At 43.6% G+C, this 24,497-nt stretch overlaps 1 protein-coding gene across 2 annotated transcripts in view; it reads right to left on the reverse strand.

Annotated features, from left to right (window-relative positions):
• Positions 1-24,497, reverse strand: part of PTPN4 (protein tyrosine phosphatase non-receptor type 4) — a 2,055,941-nt gene that overhangs the window by 701,901 nt on the left and 1,329,543 nt on the right. For both annotated transcript variants that reach the window (XM_069616750.1, XM_069616749.1), the window contains 2 exons: positions 21,938-22,021; positions 21,784-21,840 (listed from right to left, as the gene is read on the reverse strand). In XM_069616750.1, coding sequence (XP_069472851.1) covers positions 21,784-21,840; positions 21,938-22,021 — 141 coding nt within the window. The remainder of the gene's footprint in view (positions 1-21,783; positions 21,841-21,937; positions 22,022-24,497) is intronic.

Below are 24,497 nucleotides of genomic sequence, written 5' to 3' on the forward strand. Positions count from 1 at the left end.
AAATTGCCGGCAGAACCGCCCGTGCGGCGCTGATATTGTTACTTGGTGGGAGTCTTTTGCATCCTGACCACTTGACTTTGTGTGTTCCTGCTCCCCCCGACAGCAGCACTGCGAGCGTGCTGCTCTTGCTGCGAGTCCCGTTCCCTGGAGGGGGCGGAGCCTAGTGTGCACACGTGACGGATCACGTGACTGGAAGCAAGCACAAATTGCCGGCAGAACCGCCCGTGCGGCGTTAAGCCCTGGAGGCAGTAAGGGCTGGTGCTGTTTGGCTGTTCGGCGTGGTCGGCTGTTGGCCGTGATATTTTACCGTCAGCGGACAAGTATTTGTCACCTGTTGTCCCCATTCGGATCATCCACGGTTTGTTTAACTTTCTCTAAGAGCATTAAATTCATCTATCAATTTAGCCGGTCTTTGGGGAGGAGAGACGGACTAAGGCTGCTCCTTAAGCAATCGGGCGTTCCCTAGACGGCAAAGAATCTTATATGTAAATTCTGACCAAGCAAATAATTAAGGTACTGTTTGGCGTATTTGCAAGAATCCAACTCCACTCCATTTTTAAACTTTTTATCCTACTCTTGCCCCATCTCTTTTAAGCGGCACTTATTTACCCTGTTTTAACATCTACCTGTTTAATCATAATTCTTATCTAACTGTATTTTTATTCTGTGATAGTATTACTATAAGGTGACATGCGTACCTTAAGAAGTACAATGTCGAATGGCCCAATTTTGGTTCAGGAAAATGCCGAAACCCACAAGCGAAAACAAATGGGCAGTACGCCCCGGAGGCATCACCCTGCGAGTGCCTCGAACCTCAATAGGCATACATCTCCAGCTGATATAAAACATTTCTTCTTTGAGTCTAAAACCTTATCCTGTGACTTCACTGGTAAACCGATTGACCCTTGTTTTAAGTTCACTACGAACGCCCAAGGCTCGAATGTAAAAAACTCTTTGGGAATTTCTGATAACACTCTTATTAAAGAGGGTGTAATCCCTCTTTTAAAAGAGCTTCACCCTATGCCTGTAATATGTGAAGCATCTGGATCCCCAGGGTCCAACACCAATTTCCGTAGAAACCAAGAGCCTCAAACACTATGTCAGAACTCCTTAGGTCCCGTCGGGGGGGGCAGTCCATTATCACATGATTGCCATGTTCCCCCGCCACTGCCCCTGATCAAAAGCTGCGCTGGTTCATCTGATCCTCAGCCTGCAGTAATTGAGTTAAGCTCTAACTCTTCCTTTTTGGAAGGGGTTGATTGTCGGAATTCATTAGAGCTACCTGAAGTCTCTTTCATATATTCAGACATAGCACATAGTATGGTCGCTTCATTTGCTGCTCCCACTCCCAGACGTATTCCTGACATTTCGGTCAGACCATCTGATGACCCTATTTTGCCTTCAGTCATATCCCCGTACATTTTGATTGAGACCACGTTGCATGCCATGAATTTGGCCAATTCTTCTCTTTTTAAGCTGTTTGAAACTCTCAAACGAAAACTGCAGGCACACGATAAACAGATTGAGAAATTATTACATTGGCAAGCAACACTTAAACATAGTATTGAAAAGAATATCCGGAAAAAACCAAAATCAAATCCTGACAAATCATTGATTTTTGATAAATCGCCTACCGAACCTATTACACAATCACAAGCTATAAAGTTTAAGACTTTACCTGCCTTCCCGAATGTAATTCACGATGATTTTTCACTGCCCCAAAACATTGAAAAACCAAAAGACAAAACTTTGCCAGACCCTGTAGTCCCTGGAGACAAACAAGTGTTTAACATATTCTCACTTAATGGATCTAAGCCTCCCGAAATAATACCTAAACCAAAAAAGAACCTGGTTTGTAAAAAAACAAAAAATGGTAAAGACATAACAAAAACGACAACCTCAGCAACTAAAGCCTTCATTAAAGCCCTATCCTTGCCTAGGAAGCACACCACCATGGCTGCGGAAGCAGTAAAAAAAAAATATAGCGCCTTGGCTAATGCTAAGAAAGCTAGTAACCAGCTCACGACATGCCCGGCCCAGATAGTAGCTTATGATCCATTAGACGCGCTGGTTGAGGCTGCTGAATATGATAGGGCGGTGAATACACAAGCTTCATCTCCCTTAGTACCCCAATGTGCAGCGGTACAAGTAAAAGAGGGTGCTACCCTTGCAGCTTTATCACCTTGTTCTCCCGAGAGGATCTCAGATAAGAATGTTGAAGCCAGACGGAACAAAATCAGAAAGGAGATCGACTACTATATGACTAAACAAAGACCCTTGAATGCCCAAGTAGAGATGCTGAATGATCCTAATATTCGAGAGATACCCCATATAACAGTCCATACAGAAAAGAATCACGAGGCACAGTCACTCATTACGCCCTCGATCCCTGAGCTTTCTTCTTTAAAGAAAATGTCTGCTCCCCTTAAAATTCCTATTAATTTTGCTAATACACCCACCACCAAACAACCCACATTTGGTGTATCTGAAATACCAATACAACAAGTAAAACCGCAGTGGAAGAATATATGACCAACTTGAACAAAAATGCTACATTACATACGAAGTTAGAGGCTGACCAGCACATTATGCATTCACAATTAACTGATTTGAGCCGTTATACGGCTGGCCCTGTTGCAAGGGTTGATATACATCCTCAACAACAAAACTACTCACTGGGTACAAGCTGGCTGCACTCTAATAGGTTTCCGTCTTTACCATCAAAAAACTCGAAAATATCACCCAAACAATCGCTATATCCATTGATTATTCGATGCAGAGATAGTATGATTTAAATCGCACTAGTATGCTTGCAATACTAGCTGAAATTCCTGCGTTAGACGATCTGCAATCCTCCGATATTGATTTGGTGGAATTTATCTTCGATAACGATCTCGATTTAAATCGCACTAGTATGCTTGCAATACTAGCTGAAATTCCTGCGTTAGACGATCTGCAATCCTCCGATATTGATTTGGTGGAATTTATCTTCGATAACGATCTCTCTGTTGCACGGTTCTGGGTGTCCTCACGAGTTGTGTTAAACACTTTGTGGCTTGCTAAACGAGAAATATATGAATTAGGGTTCGAGCTTCTCACTGCTGTGACAAATCAAGTTCCTATTTCTGCGGTGCAAAACCCATCAACGCAGACATATGTTTCTAATCAGAGACAGGGCTTATGTGCTCAGTCGATTAATCAAAATTATCATTCAAGGCCTCAATCTGTATCAAAGCAGTCGTAACTTACTTTGCAACATCCTCTACCATTTCTGTCTATGATAAGCTGGAACACTCAAGGCCACGGGCACTTATTGAGGAATGGTTCCAATGAGTTATCGCAGCATGATATTATTTTATTTTAAGAAACTTGGCTCACGGAGCGGCCGGTGTGGGATAACTTTGAAATAGTTTTTAACCCTGCAATACGATCTGTGAAAGGCCGGACCATGTCCGGTCTCCTTGTGGCCTTAAACAAGTCCTCAGAAGTTGTTCTAGAACACCAGTCTGCGCCAAATCGATATACTCAATTGATAATTATTACAATAAGAGAACAAAAATATGCGATAGTAAATATATATTGGAATCCAGCTGCAATGTCCACCAAAACATTTCTTAAAGATCTGGAAGAGTTATGGTTAGAGATTATTAAACTCCCTAAATACCTGCATGTTATCCTGGCGGGTGACTTAAATTTGCACTGTCTGGATGCTCCCCGTCGCATGGATAGCAGACTAGTGTCCTGGAACACCTTTATTGAGTCAAAAAACTTGGTTATGTTAAATGGTTCATGCCCGGCCGATAGCCCGCCACAGCACACATGGAAAAGAGGTCACTCTAGTGCCATTATTGATTTCATTTATGTTAATCGTGAATTATTCTCTGATATTAAGTTGTTTTGTGTGATCTCTACTGAGGACAGTGACCATAACATATTGAATGTGAAATGGCACTGTATGGCTTTACAGGGAAAAGAGGAGATATATAATACATACCACCCCTTATTAGTAAACAAAGGTATGAATAGACTACACTGGACTGAATACAATTTGGCGAAATTCGCCAGGGTATTTCAACAAACAATTGTGTATGAGAAGACATTAGGTACCAACAAGTCACTAGAGTATAGTGACTTATTACACACATTTGGTACAACAAACAAGGTGAAGACACAGTACTCTCTCTTGCATTCTTTTGACAGGGAAGTACAGCGACAAAAGTCATGGTTTAGAAGGGAAAAAAGGTAGTTTTGTCTTTGCCTACCCAAGTGAAATGGCAAGCCCTTAAATCATTGAAAACAAAACATAAAAATTGGATGAAGGCCCATCGATCTATTCTTTACCAAACTGATGGAGAACGTATGCTCCAAAAGATGGGATCAAAAAACTCTGCGCAAATATTGGCTCTAATTAATAAGACCAACCCTAATACGCAGATTTCATTACAAATCAATGATGTAGCAGAGGCTCAATGGGTCAAACATTACACAAATCTGTATGCCTGTCCTGAGACTACAATTTCACCACTTAGTCAGTGTGATCCAGGAGTTTTTACTTTGCAATTCTCAGTAGCAGACATCTTATTCTATATTACTAAATCTAGTAGATAGCGTGCCCCTGGTCCAGATGGGATATCTAATTACATGATGAAGCAAGATCCGAACCTATGGGCAAAGATTTTATATCAACTCTACACCACAATCATGCGTACTCAACAATTGCCTAAATCATGGTCTCTCTCTATTATTGTCCCGGTGTTCAAGAAGGGTAATAGACAAGACCCCTCAAATTATAGACCGACTGCCCTTCTTGATACACTGGGCAAGATCTTTGCCCGGTTGATTCTCAGAGACTTGCGGGCATGGATAGAAACTTCTGGTAATGCTGATGTATTCCAAACCGGATTTGTTGCAGGAAAAGGCACAGCAATAAATATTACAGCAATCAATGCGATTAAAGCTAAGTGTGAATGCCTTAATCAGCCCTTGTTTTTAGCTTTCGTAGATTTTAAAGAGGCCTTTGATTCAATCGATAGATATCTGCTAATTAGTAAATTGATTAAAATGGGCTGCCCCGGTTCACTAATTAAACTGATTGCGCTTCTCCATACAAATACTGCAATTCAGATAAGAACTACTTTAGCTGGGCATCTAACTACTAAAATTCCGACAGCAAGAGGTCTGAAACAGGGCTGTATTCTGGCGGCCACTATTTTTAACCTGTTTATACTGGACACGGGCAAGAATTTTATTGATATCAACTCAGATGCTCCAAAACTTGGGTCTCATCAAATTGCATGGTTATTATATGCAGATCTTATTTTAATCTCTAAAACGCCGTCTGGTCTACAGCGGCTGATACAAGGTCTTTCACTGTATGTTCAAAGAAATCATATGGCTATTAATTTAAGCAAAACACAGATCATGCAATGTCATAATAAAAAATGTCGTTCCCTAAAATCGTCCATCTGGACTTTCCAGGAAGAGCTCATTTCTATCACCCCACAATACAAATATTTAGGAGTGATTATTAACAATCTGAAGTGTGATATTCCCTATGTGCGGGATATAAAACAAAAACTGCAAATATTAACATGCCAAGCTAAAGTCCTTTTGCATAAATTTGGTAAATTTACATGTTCTCAGATACTTTTATACTATGCCCAAAAAGTTCTACCAATAATAACATACGGCTCTGAAACTAAATTACCAAGGGACAGTGTGTTTTGGGATCGATTTGAGGGAAAATTTTGGCGAGCAGTGCTTAAGTTACCGAATTCAACTCCAGGTCCTTTGATACGATATGAGTTAGGAGCTCTTTCAATGTTTGTGTTTTACGCATGGAAATTGTGTTCGTTAATGAGGAAATTTTTGCTGTGTATAAATTATTCAGATCTATCTTATATATTGGCTATATACATGCTGAAATCCACACATTTTTTTCCCAATAAGTGGAGAAATTTTGTTACCAATCTTTTAGTAGAAGCCGACATTACTATTGAACTGCTTTTAACCAATCCCAATCGTGCCCAGAGAAAACTATATCAGCATGACTGGATTTGCACTTTAGAGTTTTGCTCGCAGTATAAAGATTACAGCGGTCTGCGTTTCGGTACGAAAAGAATGAGAGCTGCAGCCTCTTATTTACTCAAATTTCCCTCGCCCCATTTTAGAAACAACTATCTCCGATTTAGACTCAATGTTGAAGAGGTCAAATAACAAAACAAGAAAATATTTGTCGGTTTTGTCAATTACCAGAGTGCGAGGAAACTTTAAAACACTTGATAGTAGGTTGCTCCTCATTAAAGGATTTACGCTGTACATTTTTTAAAAAACTGTATGAAAATTATAACTGCTTAACTAAAGATGTACTTTGGTTTAGAATATTCTCCTCACCCCTCCAAGCTGTTCGTATAGCTACTGTCCAATTTTTGTTAGCCCTAAATCTTGAGATAACTGAATGTATAGCCTAAACTTCCCCTAAATAGATATGTGTTATGTAACTAATGTCCCCTTCATAGGTGGATTACTAGTGGTTTTAACGATGTGGTAATTTGAACCTATTTTGGATTGATTTTTTAGATGATAACTCAGATGATGTATATATATGAATTGTGATTTTATCACCTTTTGCTGTTGTGAAATAATGAAATGCTGAAGTAGTGGGTTTGTAGGTTTTTGCTGAGTACTGATTTTGAGCTTGATTTTGTTTTAAAATTTCATTTTGATGCCCAATGTGATTAATTGTGTTATATATTAAATTGAAAGGTTGATTATCAACCAACCAATTAAAAAAAAAAAAAAAAGATAGACTCCATCATGACAAGATTTCTCATTCCTTCATAAGTGTTAACCCTGTAACCCTTAATCCATCCCTCTAAGTTCTTCAAACACGCATTCACCCAAGTAGCCCAAGGGGTACTATCATGCTTTTTGAGGGTCCTAAACCTCTTAAGGTACTGGGAAGGAGTCTTCCCAAATCTAGCTATCAAAGCTAGTTTTACACATTCATAATCCATCCTATCCACCTCCCCCAACTTCATTACCACATGCAGATGCAACAGGGGGGAGCCTAGAGAATAACCAGGGGATCAACTGATTCCCTGTGATATCCTGGAGCCCATGATTATATTCAAACATAGCAAGCCAATCTAATACATAGAACTTAGGTTCATACATACCCACAATCTCTTTAGGCATCCGGGGTCTTTTTGGACTGGAAGATCTAGAGCAGAGGTCGCCAAATGGTCGATCGCGGGCGACTAGTAGCTCGCCTGAGCCTCTTCAGTCGCCCGCACTGGGGATACCGAAAAATAAAAACTTTTTTTAGTTACATTTTTTAATGGTCTATTTTGCAGCTATTTTCGGAGCTTAGGATCCAAACCCTGGTCGTCCTAATTGCAGGCAGAGAGCTTGGCTGTTGTGCCACGTGAAGCTACTTGTAGATTCACTGGCAGATATCAGTATTACGTTCTACTTCTGCAGGCTGCTTGTAGTACCACATTTGGCCTTGTGCGCCCCCAAGACACTGTCTTGCTTAAGCAAGCTGCTCTTGTTTGCCAGAGATGTCGGAGGGGCTGGGCAGGATCAAGATCATTGTGACCATGTAATGAAAATATCACAGTAGCACTGCCTCTCGCCTGGAAATGTTCAAAGTAATATTTAAAAAATGGTGCAATTTATTTCATGTGGCTTCTTTCCAAACTCCACACTGTACATTTCCAGTTAAATCACTTCCATGACACAGGTACACCCACTTTTAGTACATTAAGCGATCCATAGACACGCTGTACAGTAAAAGCCTACCAGGGTAGCTCAGCAGGTTGACAGACTGATGCTGAGATGTTATATATTCAAAACTACATGTTAATCGCATGCCTTTTTGCAGTGCCTTATTAAAATAAAGTGCTATAGGGGGATTTTTCTGCCCCTGTAGTGAAAATGAAAATTTGGCACCCATTGACCCACAGTTTAATTTCCTAAAAACTGCTGTCAGCACAACAGAAACATTTATTTGTGATTAACCAGTTTGACAAGCATATAACATCTTTATAAATATAACCTGTGCTAAAACACAGAGGGGCACACAAATAAGAGAGTATGTGTGGTGTCTGACAAAAAAAAAAACATTTCAAAGAAAACTAGTGAAGGCAAGCAGCATTTTTCAATTTGGAAATTACTGTATTTTTATGGAAGTGTGAAATGCACATTTGGAAAATAATAGTGTGCCTGTAACGCTCACCTGGTTCCCACGGAGGCGCGGCGTCGAAGGCGCAGAACTCTGAAGATGGACAGGAAGGGCCCCTCTATTCTGGCTTCCCTGGCTCGTTGGATACCCTCCTTAGGGTTTGGAAGGATGAGCTCTCCATCCTGCTTCTGATGCAGGGGCGCGTTGAAACCCAGTTACCTCACTGGATTGAGGATTGATGGGAGTTCAGGTAAGCTTGACTGTTCAGGTAAGGCGCTGTAAAAGTTCTGTTCAAAAGTTCAAGCTTAATAATAATGTTCGTTGTCTAATTGCAGCAAGCGCTAATGCTTATGTCTGTTTCCCCTTAGGGGCCGGGGTTCGGAGTGCCGGAGATATGGCGCCGACCCGAAGTGAAACAGTTCTGGATGAGCGCTCAGGTAATGTCTTTGCATTCGCTCATTCAATGTCTTTGTCTTTTTTCCCCATAGGGGCCGGCGTCCGGAGATGCCAGGAAGCGGCAGGACCCGAAATACAGTGGGAATAATCCAACAGGTAAGACTTAAAAGGAAACTGAGCTTTCCTTATTCCTTTTCTCCCTCTCACCTTTGTTCTTGTCTTTTTTCCTCTAGGCGCCGGGGCGTAGCTGAATCCGGAAGATCGCTGCTGAAGATGGAAGCGCCTTGCAAAGGTGAGTAAAATGCAGCGCTGCAGCGATCGAAACAAAATGCCTTTAAAATGATCTCTTCCTTTTCAGGGCCGTTGGAGAAATGACTCCGGAATGCAGATTTAGCAGGTAAGGGCTTTTCTTCTCCTATTCTCTTCCTTTCTCCCCTGGCCGGTGTTCCAGGGTGCTGGCAGGCGTGGCTGAAGTCAGGATGCAGGAGCTGACACGGTGAGCGTCCAGCTGCTAGGTGCAGAACAACGCGAAGCATGTGTGGCTGTTCGGGTGAAGTTTAAATAGCCTTGGAAGAAGTTCCTGGTATGTATCCTTCCACCAATCAGGTATGTATTCTTCCCTGACCACACCCGGGTGGTGAAGTAGTCCTACAGGTTAAGTAGTCCCATTCAGGCCTCAAGAGGGCCTGGATGAAGCAGCAAGGTCTGCATCAGGTAAGTGTGCACCCAAGCACTTAAACACATATCCTCTTCTATGAGCCTGGCGCCTAAGGCGCCAGGACTGGGGTCCGCTATGAGCCTGGCGCCTAAGGCGCCAGGACTGAGTCCAAAGGGCCCCGACTTGGGCCCGCTGAGACTTCCCTGGGGAAAATGATGTCTGCCTCTGGGGTTGCTGGGCCCGGCCTGGCTCCTTAGAGGTAGGCATCATGACATGCCTAGCATGTAGAAAGCCTGCTTAAAACGCAAAGCAAGAGGCGCAAAAATTACAGGATATTTGTGTGGTAGTCCAACAAATATCTGTCTTTTTGAGACAGCTACTAATAAATAATAATGCAACAAAGAGGTTTTTGAAGTTCTTAATATAATCGTGAAGGCATATGTTATTCCATCTGTTTATAGAGGGTAAATAATTGGGCCCAAAAAATATTGGTTAAAATTCTGAGGTTTGAATACATCCCCACCCCGATATTGCCCGCTAGTAGCTCTCCACTGTTGGCCTCCACTACAAGTAGCTCTAGCTAACGTAAAGGTTGGAGACCTCTGATCTAGAGGATTCGGGGAGAGAAGCATTTTCCAAAGACAATTTCTTCATCTCAAGCTCATGATTGAGCTCCATTTCTTTGAGCCTTAGTTCTTGATGTCTCTGTTCAGTTTGGGCACTAATTCTTTTGAATTCTAGTACAAGTCTCATTTTCTCTAGTGAGATAAATTCAGGACTTAATGTGGGACCTGGTAAAGGTCCAGTAACCACATGTTGAGGCCTTTGAGCAGGTAGAGGGCCAGAGGAGGTGACATTGTTATCCTCCTCTTCCTCATGTCTCTCAACAATAACATCTTCAACATTATCCTCATTACTGTTTGCTGGAGTCGTGGGCACTACAGCACCACTATCCAGACCTTGTTTCTCTAACAGTCTATCAATCATTTCTATTTTTTTGCCTTTGACAGGAAGACCTTTCTGTCTACACAGATCCCTTCAATAATCAGCAGTATTAGTAAGGAGGGTCTCCTGGCTGTAACTTTCCATACTTTTGACTTTCTTTTTTAAAATAAACGTTTTGCGATAGTTAGCCCTGTGGTTATTTGAACCAAGGTACTAGCAGAACTCCAAAATGTAAATCCAATACTTTTATCCTCACCACTGTACACCAGTGTTAGGCAGAATCCTGTGCAGTTCCCTTAGGAAGCACTACAGAAGATTAAGACTACAGGTGAGAGCAATAAATCCCCTTTGGTATCAAGTCTGTACCACAAAGATTTAGTTGGTAGCTGTGGCTGAGCAGTCAGACTTACACATTAGGCCTACAGTATTATGGAACAAGGAAACAATGACCAAAGCTTTGTATTAAAAAGTAGATATATATTTATTTTATATACTTCTAATAAAACACTTATCACAGTCATCAAGCAAGTTAAAATTAAGTCAAGAAAAAATATACACACTCCCTATTTAAATTGTAGACCAAGTGAACAAGAGTGAAAACTGAGCAAAACGGCACAGTGAAAACTACACACAAGGGTTTCACTAACAATTTCTCACAAGGAAGGGAAAGCACAAGTTATCACGAAATAGCTTCTTATACACCCTATCAACACTTCCCATAAGTTGTGCACCAGTTTAAGTCCGGCAGTGCATTAGTATAGCATATACTTAAATGTAAACTGAGCAAAACGGCACTTCACAAGGTTTAGCAATGGGAAAAAAGGGTAGTTATAAGAAACAGAAGCACCAACACAGTTCGAATTGCAAATCAATCTAAAGAGGGCAGATCTAACAAATGTAGCCAGAGTCAATAGGCCTGTCCCAGAGTCAGTGGTACAGGGCAAGGGCCCAGGAGCGAAATGTTCTTGTAGCTGCAGTCAGTTCTTTGGTTAACGATTTTGAAAAGGTGGATGCAGAAAGCGAAAGACAATGTTAAGAGAGAGGGGCGGCCGACCCAACAGGTAGGTAAAGGATTTAAAACACCTTTACTGCTACCGCGAAGAAAGGGCGGCCTGGCAGAACAATGTACCTTTAAAATGAAGAAGTGGCTCCTGCGGTGGCGGTTGTTCCTGGTAGTTCCTGCAGTTCGGGGGATCCAGCAGAGGAAGAGAGGCGCTCGTCGTGGAGGAAGGTTCGAGTTACTGCACTACCCAGGGATGAAACCAGCTGTGGTGCTGCCCGACGAATAAAAAGGTACTCTCCTTTAAATCGCAGTCCGGGTGGACAGGTGCCTAGCTATCCGGCCACCGAGTACTGGGTACTGGCGATTCGACCAAGGCAGGTCCAGGAAGGCGATTGGCAAACTGGTTGGCCCCACCAGCTCAAGGGAAGAAGGCTCTTGCAGATGAAGATCTCCTCTCATCGTGTGGAGAAAAGTGGTGAGACGCTGCAGCAGGGCTTCACCGGAGGTTCAGTCGTTGCAGATGTCTTTGGCTTCTCTCCTCTTCGGCATCTTAGTTCCAGTGGCAATGTCCTGCTCTTCCAGTCCTCAGGACCCTGCTTTTATGCAAAAAGAACCCCATTCATACAGCCTAGCTGTCACTCACACAGTGGAGTGGTCATCTTGGCGGGAGACCCTCCAGCCTATCAGGATAGAGTGTGACATGGGTTGCAGAGGCAACCCTGTCCAGGGGTCCTACTCCCCCCCTCCCCCCCACACAACAGACCTACCGCAGACTCAGTGGCGCCGAAAGGAGGGCTTCTTGGCAAAAGCCCGCCAAAAGGACGAACAAAGGATCCCCGACCTGGGTTAGGAGCTTAGATAAACACACGAGAAAGAATTTATATTAAAGTTCTGGCAAATAAAACCTACCGGAGTAAAGTTAATAATAAAATAAACCGGCGGTATGTTAGAGGCTGTCAGATAAAGTGGTAGCATCGAACAATGGGAAAATCCCATAGGAAAATATTCGCGGTCGAATATTTATGGTAGTAACCACTGCCAACAGCCAGAAACTTTAGAGAGAGGGACTGTACGGTACCCTCTCGAAAATGAACATAAGGGAAAAACGATTAACCCTTCCCAGTACCTCCATAGTAAGATGGGATGTACTGGTTAAGTTCATAAAAATTGACTAGTAAAGTCAAAGGGGACTTTACATGCCCTGGGATACAGTAGTCAGTCCCAGAGTATGGAGTCTATGTTTGGGGGTCGCTACGACACCCCTGTGTCACTGCACTGAGGGTGCTGTGTAACACATGTGAATAAAGATGGTTCCAAAGGGGGTTGAGAAAATCCCATAGACATTAAACCCAAAAATAGCCTAGAACACACATAGCAAAAATGCCTAAGAGTGGGAAAAAGAGTCTCACTCTTAGCAGGTAAAAAGAAAAAAAAACATCAAATCCAGCAAAGCTGCTGGGGGACTCTATAGGTAAGGGAAATTAGCCATAGAATGAGAATTCTCCCTAACACTGCACATCGCTGGAACTCCTTGCCAACTGACCTTAGAACACTCGAACCCTACTGGGAATTTCGCAAAGCCTTGAAAACTACTGTTAGACTCCTCACTACCCCCATACCAATATGATTACCCCCCTTATTCTTTGTAGCCGACTGTATAAAAGTGTTCATAGTAAAAGTTTTCACTTTTCTTAATAAGATCATTAGCATTCATGCGTTTTCTGATGCCGATATACACCTACGCACTGGTCTATGGCATGTGCAGTGATTGCAAGAGTTGTTGTGTTTTCTTGTATCTGCATTAATTGTTCATTGCCTTTAGGTCTGTATGCATGTAATAGAAGCCGTGTTCGGAATTGGCTTGCACATGTTTTTCATCGGGGGTTTCTCAGGTGTTCTACTCCTCTGCAGTGGAGTAACTTTGCTGAAAATGTTGGGGGGGACATGACATCTGAAAAAAAGGCGCTCCAGCTAAATGAATGGGGACAAAATGGTGTGCCATGAAAGTTGGGGCGGGGGGACAAACACCCCTGTCCCCCCTAAAATTACGCCCATGAGTGGATGATCCAAATAATGAAGTATTAACATAATCCTAAAGGTCCTTGCCCCTGCTGGGACATCCTGGTCAGCAAAATAATCTTCAATGCAGTGGTCAACAGAAAAGTACCCAAATCCGATTCTTAGGGAGTCCTAAGCCTCCTGGCTACCCTATAGTATAAACACAAACGTTCAAAGTCTTCGCTAACGAAAGTTATTTCATCATTCTTAAATGTCCATACCTGGTATAACACAACAACGTATATTCCTCTGGGAGGTTGAATTCATTTCATGTTTTGTTTAGAGTTTAATAATAAAATTAATCTTATTTGTTGGCATTCCTGAAATTTTTAGACATCTCATAACATTAACCTTTTAACCACGAAACCCATATTTATATATAACATACAATATAATCTAAGAAATAAATCGTCGTCCTTGTAGTTTTGGTTACTTTGACGGCCAACAGGAAGAGCACATTTTGAGCGCCTTATAGCTTTGGCAACATTCAACGAAACTCCACAAAACATTCCAAATAAAATAAAGACCCAATTTATTTATTTTGGGAACCTTTCTTGAAATTCAGTTAAAGGGAGGAGAGCTACGCTATTGGGGGGGTAGAAGGAAGTATGCTGCCTCTAGCATCCTCGGACTAATGGCAGCAGACCCAGCTCAATGTGTTGCTGCATTGTCAACATTAATCAGAACATTGCTTTTGAGACGGCCAACTATTTACTGAATATGAAAAGTATTCTTGGAATCTTGTGGCATTTTTAGATGCTTGCACACTGATCTCCATTTAAGTAGGTTATGGGTTATGCAAGGACAGACTCTGAAATGAAGCATTTCCTTAGCCTAGCCCTACAACTCCTAACTTCTGCTACAAACAATTAAGGCACCATAATCCTTTATCCCCGGCTTGTGCCATTCCTATCCAGGCCCCAGTGTACGCTATATTGTTGACTTCCAAGTAAGTACCCCAACACAGCAAACTGCATTTTTTCTGTATTCTGTATTGTGCTCTTTTATTATTGTCTCCATCTAGGAACCCCTCTGGAAGTGCATTGCATTAGCTCCAATTGTGCACAAAATTCGGTATCAAATCTAGATACCCAGTGAAAGTGCATTTATCTATATTGTGCTCTATTAAGCTGAGTTGAAGTTTCCATAAGAAAATGTCTAATTTTTTTCAAATGTTTTTCTCACAGACGCAATAAAAAAAAAAAAAAAGAAAATGTAAATAAAATAACAGAATGGAGATTCAGGAAATTGTTAGCGAATAAGGATGCTATATTTTCAACATAACAGAAACAGGATTGTCAGAGGAATACACGATAATAGCACACAAATCCATGCCCACTAACCTCAAACTCATAGAAGTTAACCAGACAGGCAAAAAGAGGGTCGGCATTGCTAGGGCACATAAAGAACAACTCAAATTATCGACTTCACAGCAGGACGTCCCAGAATGAAGGACATCGGATCCACCTCACACTCTACCACCAAACCACCATCATTATTTATAGAACATCATTATACAACCCATCCTTTACAGAAAATGTTACAGATGTAATTGCTAACCTAGTGATACAAAGCAAACATATAATGTTCCTCTGAGACTTCTACATTTGGTTGGAGGACCAAACCGAATCGGCACCATGCTTGTACTCCTATATGGCCAGCTTTAGGCTCAAACTAATGGTCAAATGTGCGACACACATTGCAGAGAAAACCCTTGATGCAATATTTTGTGAAGCAGACCTAATAACCACTTCACCACCCATTCAGGTACTCTGGAGATATCATGTAATAATTCCTTTTACTATCAGCAGGCCATGTGTAAGCTGGAGGAACTCTGATATCTCATGGAAGAAACCAGACCCAACCCCAAGGATCTAGAACTCATACACAAACACTGGAACATATAGAAAATCACTAACTATTGGACCAAGCACACATCGGTTTCAGACCCATGAGAGGGACGGAGACGGCACTTCTCGCTATATGGAACGACCTGAAGACCAGCGGGGACTAACACAAACTCAGCATGGATACTACTCGACCTCTCCGAAGCATATGACAGTCATCAATAAAATCCTCATCAAGAGACAGGCAGAATTAGGGATCACCGACACAGCGTTGGTCTGCATTAAATCTTTATCTGAAAGAACAAACAGTATGGTTAACACCATTCAAATCTGCCCGTGTGACACCACTAGCGGAGTACCACAAGGATCCTGGCTATTCCCGCTGCTCTTCAACATCTATATGACGCCACTAATCAACCTCATCAAAAGACATGGCTTCACTTTCTACAACTACGCATGACACCCAAATTAATTACAAAATTGGTGATGAATAAGAGAAGAACACAACGCTAATAGACTGTCTGAAAGAACTCTACCAATGGATGAACAACCACCTCAAAATCAACCTGGGCAAGATGGAAACCATGATAACATCCAACAACCAAGGAAGCAAGGAAGCAACCAGGGCGTCCCATGGCCCACAGAATTGGGAACAGCACCCACACCATCCAAACGTGTCAAAAACCTTGGACTCCTAATGGACAATGAGCTAATCCTACAACCGCAAGCAAACGCGATAATCAAGAAATGCTTCTTTCATCTACACATGATCAAAAGATTCTACCATTCCTCTCCTTCACACACAAAACACTGCCCATCATCTCCCTCATGTCCAGGAAAGACGACTACGCCAACAGCTTACACCTCGGAATACTGGATTATGTACTGAAGAAACTCAAACGAATACAGCAGCAGCTAGACTTCTACTCAAACTCTCACTAAGGGACCACATCACTCCAGCGCTAAAGATGCTACATTGATCCCAGTCAAAAAATGAATCACCTTCAAAACAATGTGAATTAGACACAGAGCAATCCACGTCCTAGCAGTAGAATTTATGCGAAAGAAAATCACCATCTACTGGCTAATAGAACACTCAGATCCAGCTATGACATCCACCTAGAACCTAAAACATACACAAGGAAAAAAACTTGGCAAACCAGCATTCTCTTGCTTAGCTTAAAACCCTGGAACTAAACAAATGAACAACACCCACGCTCCATGAAATGAAAATACAACTGAAAAAGAATGGGGACTAGGCTGGATCAGAATTAGTGCAGGAAAGTAGTGATGCGTCTGAATGGGAGTGAGACCCAGAAGTACCAGTCCCCATAGAGGGTCAAGCCAGAAACAGGGGAGAGGGATGGGTGCAACTTAACTGCACCACAGATGTAAACGAAAAAGTGGAGATAGAGGTGTCCCGAACTCGGAACGGATTGACCACGGGGCACAGGGAGCACGTCTCTCCATTGGGGGTGGGGTGGGTGGGGGGGAATGGGGAAGTACGGGGGGTGGTGGTTGCTGGACACCAGGGCGTGCTAGGGAGGAAGGGATGTGGGTAGCAATTGGTCTGAACAATGAGGTGGAGAGGGCGCTGCCACTAAATAGCCCTGTTGAAGACCCACACATATGCGCACAACATAGGAGTGGTAAAGGTAGCACAACAGGGGAAGGGATATGTGCTGCAGGAAGTCATAACGGAGGGGGTACAACAGGGTTCTGCCACCAATTAAACCCACTAAAAACCCTCATCCTTCTGCTTACACCTCTCAAACTCTGAGCTTAACACAACCATACCTCTACAGCACAACAAACCACACACACTTCACTACACCACAACAATGAAACAAACCAGGCAGACTCGCCCAACAGCAAACAGCACATGGCGGCTACCAGCCGAATAACCCCTACGTTCAGCAAGCGGTGTAAACCGAACTGAAGCTGCCAACAGCACATCACAGCTCTCCTGCTCTTTTCTCCTGCTGGTCCAACCAACTTATCCCACCCCCACCTCCTTGCTTTACAGATTTACCAGAGCACCAACAAACCACGCAGGTAGCAACAATGTGCAATTCAAGAACCTATAAAATACTGGCAGAAGAAATTTCAACGGCGCTAGAAAAATGGGTAACAAAGCACTAAACCACACACACTACTAAAGTGCATTACCCTCTCAATAAAAATAAAACACTTTAGTAAGATGGTTCACACCCCACCTATGAACACAGAAATAAATACTTCAGAAAACACGGAGGGACCACTACAACCTATAAAACAAGATTGTCTACCAAAGACAGATCGGCCACTACAAAGCAGAAATCCTTAAATCAGTCAAACCTTACTATTCTGAACGAATCAATAAAGCACCTCACCTGTAGAAAGTACTTTACCAAATCATTAATGAAATTAGAAACCCTGCTTCCTGCAGCAAAGTACCTTTCACCTACCCAAAAACAGCAGTTTACCTTTAGAAGGGCAGGACAATCTGTCCTTAGGTGACTCATCCTTGGTCTCAGAAGAATTCATCTGAACTCTGCTGGCGATACAGTATATTCCAAAGTACCCTGCCATAAAGGTGAAGACTGAGATCCAAGAAAGAAAAACCCTCTGCTCCCAAACAACCCCAGGAAATAATGGGATGTACACTGGACAGAGGCACCTCTGCTGCCTGTGCACTGGAAGCATGACTCTGCTCACTGGAGGTACCAGACAAGCTTACTGGAGTGGGAGTGTGGAACTAAGGTCTTAACTTGTTCTTGGAGACCCAGGATTGAGCCTCCCAACAACGAGAAGCAGATTGGAACCCTGTTTACTGCTTTGAGACTTTCTCACACCAGCTCAAATCCACTAAATTCACGTCAAACTGCTTTAGGACCGCAGTTCTGCTTTTGGCACTTAAGGGATTTTAAACAGTTTATCCTCCTCTTTTTGGGAAGGGAACAGGGGAAAAAACAATAGCAAAAACAGTAAAATACAATCATAGTACTACTAGGTCATGTGGCATCGGGCGTGCAAGTGCGGTGAGAAGAAGTGCAGGATATGGGCCGGGGGAGCAAGGGGGACAGAGGCGTGACAAGTGCTGGTGGAGGGCCCGGGAGGGAAGTGCGAAGGGGAACCAAAGGGGTGAACCTCAGGCTAAGGGCAGACAACTCCCAAGAGTGGGATGCAGAGCCGCCAAGCAAGGGCCCGCAAGGGCAGTGCAGTGGGGGGTGTTAGGGGGGTGGGGGGCTGCAGGTATTGACTGGGAAGAAATGCCTGGAGGCCTGTGAGATGCATGAGGAACAGGCCACCAGTTGCAGCGACAATGCCGACTCAATCTGGGCATCATCGATCAGGCTCTGACCTGGCTGACCTCTTTCCTCTCTAATGGACCCTCCCAGGTCATACTGGGGTCCTTCCTATCATCTATCTCCCTCTCTATCTGTGGTGTTCCCCAGGGGTGCAACCTCTTGCCCTGGCTTTTCAACCAATACCTGGTAACTCTCGCCCACTGCACTGCCATTTTCTGCTCAAATTTCCAGTGCTACGCTGACAACACCCAACTCATTTTCAGGCTGCCCTTAGCCACCTCCTCTCCCTCTCTCATCGCATTACTGCCATTCAAGATTGGTGTTCCGCCAACAAGACCGAGATCCTCCTCATCAGCACACCTTCTCCATCCTTTTCCCTCACTCTCTGGCCGGCCTCCCTTGGCCCTCCGCCTAACCCCACCAGCGAAGCTAAGAACCTCAGGGTCATCTTTGATTCCACACTTTCCTTCTCCGCCCATATCTCTGATGTCTCTAAAAGCCAAACTTCCTAGTGCACCTCCTCAGAGGTACTCTGCCCTTCTCACAGAAGCTCACCGTCTCCCAAGTTCTGGTTCTCTCTAGGTTGGACTATTGCAACAGCCTCTTTCTAAAGCTACCTGCCTTTACTCTCCACCCCCTGCAACTAATCCAGAACAGGACTGCGAGACTTGTCCTTGGCCTCAAGGCCTGGGATCGTATTGCTCCAGCTCTGAAATCTCTCCATTGGATGAAAGGATTACATTCCAAACACTCTGCATTGTCCAAAAGGCTTTCTGGGGCCTGGGCTCAAAATACCTTCAGCTATCCCTCTGCAAATACCTCCCCTCTCAAGATCTTCGCTCCTCTAACTCCCTCAGGGTCAGTCGTTATTCAAAGAAACGAGCTGGGGGTAGATCTCCGTCTTCGGCTGGGGCCTCCCTCTGGAACAGCTTCCCTGCCACTCTAAAACTTGAGGAGAACCATCTCTGGTTCCGGAAGCATCTCAAGACCTTCCTCTTTGCTTCCGCCTTCGCCGCCCCCCCCCCCTGCTAATCTATTCTCCTGGCACCATGCACCTGGCCACGCTCTGTCCTCTGGGCCCAGGTTTCTGCTCACCCTGCCACCCTCCCGCACTGCCAGTGGGCCACCCCTTGCATTGGGGTCTGTATCTGTACCCATACAGTCCCCCTCTTTTTCTTTCTTCCTGCACTTATCTGACCTACCCTGTCTGCTGCCTTAAACTCAGCACTTGCCACTTGCTGGCTGCACTATCACTTTTGTTGCTTATATTATTTTTTTATTATTTATTCTGCTCTCCCTTCGCTCTGCAGTTTCCACTTCTCCCCCTATGCCTTGCACCTTTCCCCTCCCCCATGCACTTGCACGTTCTCAATGTCACTGGGCCTAGTTAGATCGTTGTTTTGTTCTCCCCTGTTCCCTTCCCTTGGTCTGAAACACTTGTGTTTGAGTGCAATAGAAATAAATATCAATAACCCAGTGAAGTGCATCACAGCAGTGACTCAACCCTCGACTCTCTGCTGTGAAAACACCAGACATGCTGAATCCCCCAAGCTTGATTCAGAGGATGTATCCTTTCGACCCGACTCTACTACAGACTAGATCTGTTGGGACCCATCGACTCAAACCGCCTCAAGCACAAACTCGATTCACAGAGATTACATCTCAAAGCCAACTTGACTCGCCACCGGATCAACACGACTAGGCAGTTTTAACACTATCTTAATGGCAGGAAAGTTCAGAGACGCCTGGCTTGATGATGTCGAGCACGGACGACAAATAAATCAAGATATTTGAAGAGGCCCTTTCCCTCAGGTCCAACTTAATGGACCATAGTGCATTTTAAACCACTATGACTTTTAAAGACCTATCCTTGAACCCATATATTTTCTGCTGAAATCCTTTGCCTGAGCACCACAGGCAATCAACCCATAGTGACCTTTATCAGTAAATCTGCATTCTATGTCTTTCCTTTACAGGGGTGGGTCTTCAATGTTTTTACTTAGTTGTGTGCATTGATAGTTGTATTAAAGTTCTTATTTTTCAAGAACCTTGGTTTGGCATTATTTTATTTTGGTTCTGCCATACTATTGTTTGTGTTGCAACTGTATCTGCTCAAACCACTGCGGAAGAGAATATTTTGTCCTCTGCATGCACTACCTAAAGAGGTTAAGGAGGTATAACTGTTGATATGTACCTGTTTCACCTTTATGATTTGGATCACTGCTGGTGTAATAGTGTGGGGCTAAGCAGGCGGTTTAGGCCAATACTCATCCTTGTACTCCTACAGACTGTAATAATTTCATCACAAGGATGGCGTACGCCCTGTGGCGAAGTCAACTGGCAACTGCCAGTCTCTTGTATCCAGTATTACAAATTTATCAGATGCTATCGTGCAACCAACTTCTGCTTTTGGCAACAATACTTTATGCTTAAACAGGAATTTCCTGTCCTTTTATTGCGGGGAGATCTTCCCAAATATCTAGGGCTCAACTAACACAGGGATATCCTAGGATTACAATATATTGGCAATGTTTCAATATGCATGTGTTTCAACCCGTTTGGGTCCAAATAGATGACAATGACTATATATTTATATATGGGGACAGATTTTGCAATAGCCTCAGGACTTTCACAATCCTACGAAATCAGATCCCCATGGGATAGCCCACCAGAGGCATCAGGAAGGTGGCTAAAATAGTGAAGATGATGATGGGGAATGAAAAAAAGACTTCCCCATATACTAAAGAAACTGTAAAAGGAAGCGTTCTTCAGGTCTGGCAAGGCTTTTTACTTTATTCAATAAAGAAAAGTGATAGAAGGCCCATTGCACATTTCCTGTGGATGGACATGAATGTCATCTACAACCACAAAAAGGATCCCTTTCTAAATTAAACCAGGTGAAAATTACACCAAAGAATTCAGCAGAATGGCATCTTGCAATTTTAATTCTCAAAGCAACATTATGCTGACAGGCCACAAATGTCTTCCCATACTCTGTTTAGTATAGCCAAAGGGATGCCAGGCAAACAGTTAATCTTTTACCAGCATTACCACTGACGTTCCTGAATCATGGGCAAGTCTTAACAGCATCACTCATTTTAGGGTCCCCATCAAGATCTAGAGCACCATGGGGCACACATTGAAAAATTACATTAGCGTGACAAAAAAGTAACCTAGACGTGACAACCTTGGATTAGAATTTGTTAATCTATTAAAATGTTGCATAGGTAGGTGGATAACCTGAAACAATGCTGCATATAGGTGGAGTAGTACAGACTGCATCATTGAGGAAAGTCATGTAACACTTTTGGATATATGAAAACAGATTCCTCCAAAATCTATGACCACTTAAAATAACGAAAAACCTTCCTAATTCAAATATTTTTAAGAGTATGACTTACGGATGTTCCCGGGGCTACCCTAGACACGATTACGGGCATTTTCTGATCATATCCTCCCTATAAAACAGGAATAAATATAACTTGTAATATACTGTTAATACATGTGCGAAAGTCAACATGAGGAAATTCTGGAACACACAGGCATGCTTTTTACCTTCACATTGAAACCAAATCTTCCATTGTCATCTGGTCTCATCCGAATAAGAACAAGATTGTCATGTGGCACAACTCCATTAGGCTATATAAAAGAAAAAAAGACAAATTGATACCTTCCCTTGGATATAAATCACTTTCTTTTTTGCAGAGAGAAAAGGGTGTTTTACAGAGAAATTACCAGAGCGGATCCAGATTGGTTGCATTGACACACAGAACCAAGCTGCAGCAACATGGTGACACATATCTCAGATAATATCAACAAGACCAGAGATGTGGCGATTTGATGGCAAAAAATGAGGGCCTAAGTAGCTTCCCAAAATACAATTTCAGTGACTTCTTAAAATTTTAAATGGGCACACTACTTATACATTACAGAGAATTTCTATTTTCAAAAATTCAATTCTAATGTACAAAAACACATCACAAAAAACAAATGTCCAAAACTAAATTGTGCAGACATTTCTGATACATGTTAATGAACTACAAAAACAAAAATGGTATTCTGAAATCTTTCCAATGATCCAAAAAGTATTTGGAATAGGTGAAAAACACAAATCAGCATACATCAAAATTAGGCACTGTGTTTTAGAGTATGAGGTGAAGAGGAAAGCTTGCAGAGAGCTTATTCTATTGGAAAGGCTCTTACCTTGTGGCACCAATCACAATTTCAGCACTGTATAAGAAGAACAGTTGACTGACTTCTTGGTAATGTTCTTTCTGAAAGAGGTCTCTTTCCCACGGATTCCTCATCTATGATCATTTATCTCCAGCGCAAGCTGCTTTTGAACACATTTTTGCCACCGAGGCCGCAGTGTGGCTCTGCGACAGATCCTCTCAGCATGTTAATGTGCCCAGAACCAGATAGGATGTTGGGGCCTGCACATATAGAGCCGCTGCACACCATGACCTCAGTTCTGCCTTTTATCCCTATCACTCAGCCACTGAGGGACAGCTAGACACGCTATCCGCCAAGAAGGGCGGATGTAGACAGCCATGAGGACTTTGTGGGAGGAACTTCCATCAGAAAGAACATTACAGAATTAAGTAATTTATTCTGCTAATTAATTCCTTCCTACCATGGATTCCACATCTATTATAGACTCCCAGGTCTACCACTGGTATGGAGGAGATAGAAAAGACAGCACCTAGACCACCTCGCAGAACTGTTGGACCAAGGAACAAGTTACTTACCTGTAACTGTTGTTCTCCAGCATGGGTGTGGCATGATTTCACATGCTCATGAATATTCCCCGTCGTCAGGCTGGGAATCCTCGGTAAAGAAAAAATCAGTATCAGTTTCGTTTCTGATCTGTCTTTCGTAGTAGTAACCAATCACTGATCTCTGCGTCATACTGACCACAGCCAATGACTGCCATCTCCCTAAGCCCCGCCTCTGGCAGCCATCTTCAGATTTGGTAGCACGTGAAGTGGCAGTATGACCAAGTGAAAAGCCGCAGAGGGGTAGGCGGGAGGGTTTGCATGTGAATCCATGCCAGACCCATGCTGGAGAACAACAGTTACAGGTAAGTAACTTGTTCCTTCTCCAGCATGGGGTCTGGCATGGATTCACATGCTCATGAATATAAGAATACATAGCAGTACACACATGCACAACCACGGGAGGTGGCAAAGGCTCAACATTAAGCAATACAACAACTCAACATTAAGCATCTCTTACCTCCTCACCAGGCTCACCTTAAGCGAACAGGTTGCGCAGCACTGCTTGGCCGACCCTGGACTCCTCCCTGGAATCCCGATCGACGCAGTAGAATCTCGTGAAGGTGTGCGTCGACCTCCACGTAGCAGCCCTGCAGATGTCCAGCAGGGGCACACCAGATAGGAACGCCATAGTAGCAGCGATCGATCTTGTCGAATGGGCTCTCGGACGGCCTGGCAGCGGTCGGTTAGCCAACCGGTGGCAGTGCATGATGCAGCCGGAGAGCCATCTGGAAATAGACTTCAAGAGAGCCTTCCCTTGATTCACATGTCCAAAGTTCACAAACAGCTGTGATGTCCTCCGAAAACTCTTCGTGCGGTCCATGTAGAACTTCAGCGCTCTAGCCACATCCAGCGAGTGCAAAGTCCTCTCGGCCGGCGACGAAGGAGACGGGAAGAAAACAGGTAACACCAGGGGCTCGTTAAGATGGAAGTCCGACGGCACCTTGGGCATAAAGGAGGGGTGCGTCCTAAGCACCACCCTCGAGGCATGGAAAGTCAAGTACGGTGCTTTGCAGGATAGGGCCTGGATCTCTCCCACTTGTCGTGCGGAGGTAATGGCCACCAGGAATGCAGTCTTCCACGACACAAACTTCATCGGTGCGGAGTGCATCGGCTCGAATGGGGGCCCCATGAGCCTAGTCAGCACCACGTTAAGTTCCCACGCCAGGGCCGGGACCTTCACCGGTGGGAACGACCGGAACAGTCCTTTCATAAACTCTTTCACCAGTCGATGGGACCACAGGGACGTCCGTCCTGTGGTTCTGGTATATCTAGAGATCGCCGCCAGATGAATCTTAATGGAGGCATGGGCTAGCCCAGCCTTTGCCAGCGATAGCAGG

The sequence above is a fragment of the Ambystoma mexicanum genome, chromosome 9, assembly GCF_040938575.1.
Source record: "Ambystoma mexicanum isolate Mex_15411 chromosome 9, UKY_AmexF1_1, whole genome shotgun sequence".
Classification (NCBI taxonomy): domain Eukaryota; kingdom Metazoa; phylum Chordata; class Amphibia; order Caudata; family Ambystomatidae; genus Ambystoma; species Ambystoma mexicanum.